Source organism: Chamaea fasciata, unplaced genomic scaffold (genome assembly GCF_029207755.1).
Source record: "Chamaea fasciata isolate MVZ Bird 193981 ecotype frontalis unplaced genomic scaffold, bChaFas1.0.hap1 SCAF_100, whole genome shotgun sequence".
NCBI lineage: Eukaryota > Metazoa > Chordata > Aves > Passeriformes > Sylviidae > Chamaea > Chamaea fasciata.
Genome location: NW_027094185.1, coordinates 243,035 through 251,611, shown reverse-complemented (window position 1 = coordinate 251,611; position 8,577 = coordinate 243,035). Strand labels below are relative to the sequence as shown.

At 61.0% G+C, this 8,577-nt stretch overlaps 2 protein-coding genes and 2 non-coding genes across 4 annotated transcripts; 1 reads left to right on the top strand and 3 right to left on the bottom strand.

The window, feature by feature from the left end:
* The first annotated feature begins 27 nt into the window (after positions 1 to 27).
* DHDH (dihydrodiol dehydrogenase) lies at positions 28 to 5,481 on the top strand. The gene is made up of 7 exons (XM_066208005.1): positions 28 to 1,284; positions 1,738 to 1,849; positions 2,099 to 2,262; positions 2,963 to 3,218; positions 3,623 to 3,747; positions 4,454 to 4,604; positions 5,000 to 5,481. Exons 1-7 carry the CDS (start codon positions 1,099 to 1,101, stop codon positions 5,137 to 5,139), a joined length of 1,134 nt encoding a protein of 377 aa, XP_066064102.1. The 5' UTR covers positions 28 to 1,098; the 3' UTR covers positions 5,140 to 5,481.
* On the bottom strand, positions 5,297 to 8,304 carry RPL13A (ribosomal protein L13a). The gene is made up of 8 exons (XM_066208006.1): positions 8,238 to 8,304; positions 7,947 to 8,019; positions 7,509 to 7,574; positions 7,035 to 7,136; positions 6,864 to 6,949; positions 6,112 to 6,171; positions 5,726 to 5,848; positions 5,297 to 5,398 (listed from the first exon to the last, which is right to left on the bottom strand). Exons 1-8 carry the CDS (start codon positions 8,250 to 8,252, stop codon positions 5,312 to 5,314), a joined length of 612 nt encoding a protein of 203 aa, XP_066064103.1. The 5' UTR covers positions 8,253 to 8,304; the 3' UTR covers positions 5,297 to 5,311.
* LOC136304506 (small nucleolar RNA SNORD34) lies at positions 6,673 to 6,745 on the bottom strand. Its single transcript, XR_010724631.1, has one exon. It is a non-coding gene; the product is annotated as a small nucleolar RNA SNORD34 (small nucleolar RNA).
* On the bottom strand, positions 7,823 to 7,901 carry LOC136304504 (small nucleolar RNA Z195/SNORD33/SNORD32 family). The gene has a single exon (XR_010724630.1). It is a non-coding gene; the product is annotated as a small nucleolar RNA Z195/SNORD33/SNORD32 family (small nucleolar RNA).
* Positions 8,305 to 8,577: the final 273 nt, after the last annotated feature.

The window sequence follows — 8,577 nt, the reverse complement described above, 5'->3', positions numbered from 1 at the left end:
CGTCCGTCCAATGGGAACGCGCGGCCGCACCCCCGCCCCTCCCCGCCGACCAATCCCCGTGCGCCGTCCCACCCCGCCCCCCAGGCGCAGCCAATCCCCGCGCGCCGACTCCGTGGCCAATCAGCGAGCGCGCCCTGCGCCACGCCCCCCCTGCGCGGGCCGCGCCCCCTATCCGCTAATAAAAAGCCCATTGGTTCCCGCCCCCCAATTGCATAGTGGTCACGCCCCTCCTTGCGGGCTCTGACCAATGGGAGCGCGGAGTGGGCGGGGCGTGGGCGGGGCGTGGGCACGTGGAGAGGACGGAACGTGAACGGAGCGGCCCCAAAACCCCCCAAAAATGCCCAAAAAATCCCCCAAAATCCTCCAAAAAATCCCTCAAATACCCGGACCCCTAAAATCCCCCCCGAATCCCCCAAAAGCCCCCCAAAATCCCCCCCAAGATCCCCAAAAATCCCCGAGATTCAGGGGCTACCGGGACCCCCGAAATCCCCCCGAAATCCCCCCAGAATCCCCCAAATTCCCCCCCGCTCCTGCGCCCCCTCCCCATTTTGGGGCGCCCCTCCCCCCGTCTGCCCGTGGGTGGGGGAGGGGCTCGGGGCGCTTCCCACGCGTGGGGGAGGGGCGGGCGCGGCCCCGGCAGGTTCGGACACGGACCGGGATAACCGGAACCGGGATAACCGGAACCGGGATAACCGGGACAATTGGGACAGAAACAGGGACTGCGAGAGGGATCGGGACAACCGGGACAGGGACAGCGATCGGGACAGGAACAACCGGGAGAGGAACCGGGACAGCCGGGACAGGGACCGGGAGAACCCGGACACGGACCGGAACCGGGACGGGAACAGGGACCGGGACAGGGACAGATAGAGGGACAGGGACCGGGATAACCGGGACAGCGACAGGAACAGGGACAAGGATCGAGACCGGGGCAAGGACCGGGACAGGAGCAGGGACAGGGACAAGGATCGAGACAAAAACCGGGACAAGGACCGGGGCAGGGATCGGGACAGAGACCGGGACAAGGATCAGAACAGGGACCGGAACCACCGGGACAGGGACAGCGACAGCGACACGGACCGGGACCGCGACAGGGACATGGAGTCGGGTCGGGACACGCATCGCGAGGCGGATCGTGACATGGATCGGGACCGGGAGCCGGAGCCGTGCCCGGAGCCGCCCCGGGCCCGGCCCGGCCCCACCCGCTGGGGGATCTGCTCGGCCGGGGCCATCAGCCACGACTTCGCCGTGGCCCTACAGACCCTGCCGGCCACCGAGCACACGGTGACACCGCGGGGACGGGGGGACACCGAAATACCGGGGGGGACCAAAAATCCGCGGGGGACCCAGAAAATCCATGGCGGGACCCAAAATCCATGGGGGAACCTAAAAACCTATGGGGGAACCCAAGAAATCCCAGGGGGGACCCAAAAAACCAAAAATCCCCGGGACCCTAAAAATCTCTGGGACCCGGGACAGAGGGAGGGGACCCCAAAAAATACCCGGGGGGGGGGGAGACCCAAAAAATCCCTGGGAGATCCCCCCCAAAATCCCTGAGGGACCCCAAAATCCCCCCGAGACCCCGGAGGGTTTTGGGGCGTCCCCGGGGTCTCGGGGGGATTTTGGGGTGTCCCTGCATTTTGGGGTGTTTCGGGGGGGTTCGGGGTGTCCCGGGGGGGTTTTGGGATGTCCTCCGGGATTTTTGGGGACCCCCTGACGCCCCCTTGCCCCCCCCAGGTGGTGGCCGTGGCCGCCCGGGATTTGGGGCGCGCCCAGGACTTCGCCCGGCGTTTTGGGGTGCCCCGAGCCTACGGGTCCTACGAGGAGCTGGCCGAGGACCCCGACCTGGGTGAGACCCCCAAAGGGTTTTGGGGGGACCTGAGGGGGTTTGGGGGAATTTGGGGTGCCCTGAGGATTTTGGGGTGCGGTTTTTGGGGTGTCCCCGCTGATGTGGTGTTGACATTTCATGGGATTTTTTTGGGATTTTTCTGGGGTTTTTTGTTTGTTTGTTTTTGTGGGTTTTTTTGGTTTTTGGGGCGCGGATTTTTTTGGGGCGCCCCAATGATTCCGGGGCGGGTTTTTGGGGGTGTCCCCGCAGACGTGGTGTACGTGGGCACGGTGAACTCCACTCACCTGTCCACGGGGCTGCTGTTCCTGCGGCGGGGCCGGGCCGTGCTGATGGAGAAGCCGATGGCGCTCGGGGCGCGGGAGGTGGCGGAGCTGGTGCGGGAGGCGCGGGAGAGACGCGTCTTCCTCATGGAGGTGATCCCAGTAATCCCAGTGCTCCCAGTAACCCGTTCCCAGTGCTCCCAGTGCTCTATTCCCAGTCACAGTGATCCCAGTGCTCCCAGTCCTCCCACTCACTCAATTCCCAGTGCCCCCAGTGACCCCATTCCCCGATTCCCAATCCCCCCAGATCCCCCCAGTACTCCCAGTCCCCCAATCCCAGTCTCCCCAGTCCCCCCAGCTCTCCTAGTCCCTCCCAGTATAACCCAGTCCCTCCCATTCCCCCATTCCCCGTGCTCCCAGTTTCCCCAGTACCCCCATTCCCAGTTCTCCTGTTCCCATTATCCCCATTCCCATTCCCCCCCAATCCCCCCCAATCCCCTCCCAGTATCCCCAGTCCCTCCCAGTACTCCCAGTATCCCCAGTTTCTCTCTCCCTTTAGGGTTTCTGGACCCGTTTTTTCCCGGCCTGGCGGCGGCTGCGCCCCCTGCTGTCCGGGGGGTCTCTGGGGGTCCAGTGGGGGTCCAGTGCCCGCAGTGCCCCATTCCCAGTGCCCCCAGTATCCCCAGTATCCAACTCCAGTCCCCCCAGTTCCCTCCAGTTCTCCCCATTCGCATTTTTCCCCAGTATCCCCCGTCCCCCCCATTTCCAGTATCCCCATTTCCAGTCCCCTCCCAGTCCCTCCAATCCCCCATTCCCAGTGCTCCCAGTATCCCCAGTCCCCGTTTCGTTTCAGGGTTTCTGGACCCGTTTTTTCCCGGCCTGGCGGCGGCTGCGCTCGCTGCTGTCCGGGGGGGCTCTGGGGGTCCCGCTGGTGCTCCGGGGCTCTCTGGGGTTTAATCTGGGGGGCGTCCCGCGGCTGCGGAGCCCCGCGCTGGGCGGGGGCGTCCTGCTGGACCTGGGGGGCTACGGGCTGCAGATGGCGCTGGCGCTGCTGGGGGGCGGCGGGCCCCCCACCCTGCTGCGGGCCCACGGCGTGCTGCACCCCACCGGTACGGGCACTGAGGGCACTGGGATATACTAGAATATACTGGGATATACTGGGAGGGGTCTGGGATGGACTGGGAGGGGATTGGGGGGCATTGGGAGGGACTCGGGGATACTGGGAGGGACTGGGAAGGGATTGGGGGACACTGGGAGGGCACTGGGAGTGGACTGGGGTCAATTTTCCCCATTTTCTCATATTTTTTCCATATTTTCCCCCCTCTTTTTCCCCCCTTTTCCCTTGTCCCGTTCCCCCCCCCCCCGCCCTTTTCCCAATTTATTTTCCCCGCATTATCCCCGTATTTCCCCCCCGTTATATTCCCCATTATTCCCCCCATTTTTTCCATCCCCCCCCCCATTATTTCCCCCATTCTTTCCCCCCCTTTTTTTCCCGTTTTCCCCGTTTTTCCAGGCGTGGACGAGTCGGTGTCGGTGACTCTGGAGTTCCCCGGGCGCGCTCTGGCCGCGCTCACCTTCTCCATGGTGGCGGAGCTGCCGGGGGCGGCCGAGCTGGGGGGGCCCCGCGGATGGGCGCAGGTGACCCCAAAAATCCGGGACCCCAAAACCCGAGACCCCAAAACCCCGGACCCCAAAAATCCGGGACCCCAAAACCCGGGACCCCCAAAACCCGGGGTGACCCCAAAACCCGGGGTGACCCCAAAACCCCGGACCCCAAAAATCCGGGACCCCAAAACCCGGGACCCCCAAAACCCGGGGTGACCCCAAAACCCCGGACCCCAAAAATCCGGGACCCCAAAAATCCGGGACCCCAAAACCCGGGACCCCCAAAACCCGGGGTGACCCCAAAACCCCGGACCCCAAAAATCCGGGACCCCCAAAACCCCGGGGGACCCCAAAATCCGGGGGCGGCCGAGCTGGGGGGGCCCCGCGGTTGGGCGCAGGTGACCCCAAAAATCCGGGACCCCAAAAATCCGAGACCCCAAAACCCGGGGTGACCCCAAAACCCGGGACCCCCAAAACCCGGGGTGACCCCAAAAACCCGGGGTGACCCCAAAACCCTGGACCCCAACATCCGGGGGGGACAAAACCCCGGGGTTTTAGGGTCTCTGTTTTGGGTTTTGGGGTGTTTTTTGGGGTCTGTTTTTTGGGGTTTGATTTTCTGGGGTTCGGGGTCAGTTTTTGGGGTCCGGGCTCTGTTTGTGGGATTTGGGGTTCGGGGTCTGTCTTTTTGGGGCCAGGCTCTGTTTTCGGGGTCCCTGAGCCCGTCCCGTGCCCCCCACAGTTCCCCAGCCACATGAACTGCCCCACGGAGCTGCTCTGGGGGGGTCACCTCGAGCAGTTCCCGCTGCCTCCCCCGGCCGAGCCCCTCAACTTCCCCCACAGCACCGGGCTGCGCTACGAGGCCCAGCACGTGCGGGAGTGCCTGCTCCAGGGTGAGATTTGGGGGAAATTATAGGAATTTTGGGGAAATCCTACATTTTGGGGGGAAAACCCAGAGTTTTGGGTGAAATCCTAAATTTTGGGGTGAAGTTCTGGGGTTTGAGGCCCAGCGCGTGCGGGCGTGCCTGCTCAAGGGTGAGGGATTTGGGGGAAATTATAGGATTTGTGGGAAATCCTGAATATTGGGGGGGAAACATTGGGATTTTGGGGTGAAATCGTGGGGTTCTGGGGGAGAATACTAAATACGGGGTGAAACACTGAATATTGGGGTGAAATCCTGGGTTTTGGGGGAAATTGTGGGGTTTTAGGGTGAAATAGCCGGGTTTGGGGTTAAACCCCGGGGTTTGGGGTGTCCTGGGGGTGCCACTGACCCCGCCGGTGCCCCCAGGACTGACCGAGAGCCCCGAGATGCCGCTGGCCGAGAGCGAGGTCATCGCCCGGCTGCTGGACGAGGCGCGGGCCCAGCTGGGCCTGGGGCCGGCCGGAGTGACCACTGGAGTGACCGCTGACCCCCCGAGTGACCGCTGACCCTCTTGAGTGTCCAGTCTGGAGTTCATTAAACAGCCGCCCGCGCTGCCCCAGCACGGCGCCGCCAGCCCAGCCTGTCCCAGTCTGTCCCAGTAACACCCAGACACTCCCGGTCCACCCCAGTACGACTCAGACGCTCCCAGTTTGTCCCAGTTTGCCCAGTTTGGGTTTATTAAAGCAGCAGTCCGTGCTGTCTGAGCACAGCCGTGAACGGCGCCGCCTTTTTCTCTGCGCTGCGCTCGGCCCGGCGCCGCAGGCTCTGAAATAATGGGGGAAAACAATGGGAAATCGGTGAAAAATGGGGAAAAAAGGAGAATTCACAGGAAAAAATTGGGAAATAAATGGCAAAATTGGGGAAAAACACAGGGAAATCGAGAGAAAATGGGGAAATAAATGGGGAAAAATATGGGGGATTGAGGGTTTTTTTAGGTTTAGGATTTTTTTTTTTCCTGATTTTAAACCTCTCCCACTTTATTTTTTGGGGAGTCCCACAGCCCAATCCTGGGCTGGCTTTGGGCTTTTCCCTGTTTTGGGGTCCCTGTCCCTATCCCGAGGGATTTTGGGACCTTTTCCCCGTTTTTCTCACCATCATCTTCCTCTTCTTGTTGTAGCGGAGTTTTGCCTTTTCCTTTCTCTTCTCCTCCAGGGCCTCGGTCACATCCCGGTACTTCCAGCCCACCTCGTGTGCCAGGCGCCCCAGCACCGCAAACTGGGGGGTCCCAAAACCCCAAAAACCCCATCAATAACCCCAAATCCCATAGAAAACCTTTAAACCCCATAAAAACCCCAAACCCCTTACAACCCTCCAAAATATCCCATTAAAAAAAACCCCAAACCCCATAAAATCGCCCAAATCCCCATGAACTGCCCCCCAAAAATCCCACAGAACCCTTTGAATCCCATGAAACCACCCAAATCCCATAAAAACCCCACAAAAATTGCACAAAACCCATAAAGCCCCCCAAGGCTGACCTTCCGTGTGGGTTTGAGGCGGATGATCTTTAGGGCCGCAGGAACCACCATCCTCTTCCTCTGCAAAATCCCCAATTTTCGGGGTTTTTGGGGGTCCCCAGGGGGGTTTGGGGGACTTCTGGGGTTCCCCAGGAAGTTTTGGGGCAGGTTCAGGGGATTTTTGGGGTCCCCAGGTGGTTTCAGGGTAAGTTTAAAGGATTTCTGGGGTCCCCCAGGTGGTTTTTGGGGCAGGTTTGGGGTCCCCCAGGAGATTTTTGGGTGGGGTCAGGGGATTTTGGGGGATTCATGGGGTCTCCATTGAGTTTTTGGGGAGGTTTAGGATATTTTGGGGTCCCCCAGGGGGTTTAGGGGATTTTTGGGGTCCCCTAGGTGATTTTGGGTGGGTTTAAGGGATTTGTGGGGTCCCCCTGGGGGGTTTAGGGTATTTCTGGGGTCCCCCAGGTGGTTTTGGGGCAGGTTTAAGGGGGTTCTGGGCTCCCAGGTGATTTTTGGTGTCCCTCAGGGGATTTTTGGAGTTCCCTAGGTGTTTTTGGGGTGAGTTTAGGACATTTTTGGGGTCCCAGGTGTCTCAGTATTTGGGATTTTTTCTCAGGACAATCAAACAATGTAGGTAAATGTAACATCATCGACACCTGGATTTTGGGGATAAATTTGGGGATTTTGGGGCCGTTTTTTTGAGATGAGACCCGGCGTTTTCGGGCTGTTTTTTGGGGATAAATCTGGGGGTTTTGGGGCCGTTTTCGGGGTCCCACCTTGTCGTAGGGCGGGGGGATCCCATCGAACACCTTCAGCCTCTCCAGGGCAGCCTGGCCCCGTTTGGTTTTGTGGGGCAGCATCCCTGGGTTTGGGGTAAAAAATCAGATTTTAGGGCCATTTTCGGGTTTTGTTTTGGGGTTTTTTTTTGGGTTTTGGGGCCCCCTGACCTCGGACTGTGCGCCAGAAGATCCGGCTGGGGGCCCGGAAGTGGAACGGGCCCCGGGAGGGGTTGGTGTTCATCCTCTTCCTCAGGAACGCCAGGAACTTCACTGTGGGGAGGGAAAATTGTGGTGAAATCACTCAGAAATGGGAGTTTGGGGTAAAATTCATCAGAAACGGGAGTCTGGGGGTTGTGGGGAAATTTGTGGGGTGGGAAAAGGGGTTAAAGCCCTCTAAAATGGGTCAGAGAACTTCAAAAGGAAGGGAGAAATGGGTAAATCGCCTAAAAAAGGGTTTGGGAATTGTCAGGAATGGGAAAAGAGCCCAAATGACCCCAAAAGGGCGTCTGGGGCTGCACGGAGAACCCGGGACCTTCTGGAAACTTCTTAGCATCTTTCTGCCACCCAGAACCGTCCCCAGAACCCGGGATTGTCCCCTAAACCTGGGATTTGCCCCCCAAAACCCGGGATTTCCCCACTCACGTTTGTTTCTGTAGAAGTTCCCAGAGATGTTGATCCCCTCGCAGCGAACCACGACCACGCGCCGCCCTGGGGACAGCGGGGCCGGTTTTCCCCGGTAAATTCCCATTTTCCCCGCCGGTAATTCCACTTTTTTCCCCCCCCGATAATTCCCAGTTTTTCCCCCTGGTTATTCCAAATTTTTTTTTCCGTTTTCCTGCCGGTAAATTCTCATTTTCCCCCCGGTAATTCCTGCTTTTTACCTCCCAGTAATTCCCACTTTTCCCCCCCGGTTATTCCCGTTTTCGCCCCCGGTCGTTCCCAGCCCCGGGACCGCCCCGCGCTCAGCTGGTAGTGCATGGAGGCGGCTCTCATTGCCGTGAAACTCGACAGCCGAGAGGGCTCATCACGGCGCGGGGGGTTCCCGGTGGATATTCCCGGTGATCCTGGCCCCGCACTCACCCAGCAACACCTGCTTGGCCACGATGGCCGCCAGCCGGCCCAGGAGGTGCCCGCGCCCGTCGATCACCAGAACCTGCGGCGGCACCGGGAGAACCGAGTGAGGCCCGGCCCGTTACCGGGAGCCTTTACCGGGGGTTAGGCCTTTACCGGGGCTCCACGTGGCCGCGCTCCGCGCTCCCCCCGCCGCCCGCCCGCGGTTCCATTAGCGCTCGGCCCGTTCCCGGAGACCCCCGGAGCCCTCCCGGAGCCCCCAGACCCCCCGGTCCGACCCCGGATCCCCCCGCGCCGCACCCGCGGCTCCGCCATGGCCGCGATCGCCTCAGAGAGAGACCCCGCCCACCACGCGCCGCGGGGTCGCCGCTTCCTCCCGCGGGGAGCGCAGGGGCGGAGGTGACGCAAGAAAAGAAAAGGGCGCGAAGCAGCGCTGCAGGGAGCCATTGAGGGCGGAAGTGGAGGGGGGACGTGGGCGGGGAAATTCCCCCAGCGTCACCTCCAGTGTCCCCAGTGTCCTCCCAGTGTAACCCCAGTGACACCTCAGTGTCCCCTCCAGTGTCCCCACTGTCACCTCAGTGTACCCCCAGTGTCCCCAGTGTCCCCCCAGTGTCACCTCAGCGTCCCCAGTGTCCCCCCA

Coding starts and splice junctions, on each gene's coding strand:
- RPL13A (XM_066208006.1), bottom strand. Junction 7,575..7,946: donor GGCCAAGCAGGTGTTGCTGG/GTGAGTGCGGGG, acceptor CGCTGTCCCCAG/GGCGGCGCGTGGTCGTGGTT. Junction 7,137..7,508: donor GAACTTCTACAGAAACAAAC/GTGAGTGGGGAA, acceptor CCCTCCCCACAG/TGAAGTTCCTGGCGTTCCTG.
- DHDH (XM_066208005.1), top strand. CDS start 1,099: ATGGAGTCGGGTCGGGACACGCATCGCGAGGCGGATCGTGACATGGAT. Junction 1,285..1,737: donor TGCCGGCCACCGAGCACACG/GTGACACCGCGG, acceptor TGCCCCCCCCAG/GTGGTGGCCGTGGCCGCCCG. Junction 2,263..2,962: donor GACGCGTCTTCCTCATGGAG/GTGATCCCAGTA, acceptor GTTTCGTTTCAG/GGTTTCTGGACCCGTTTTTT.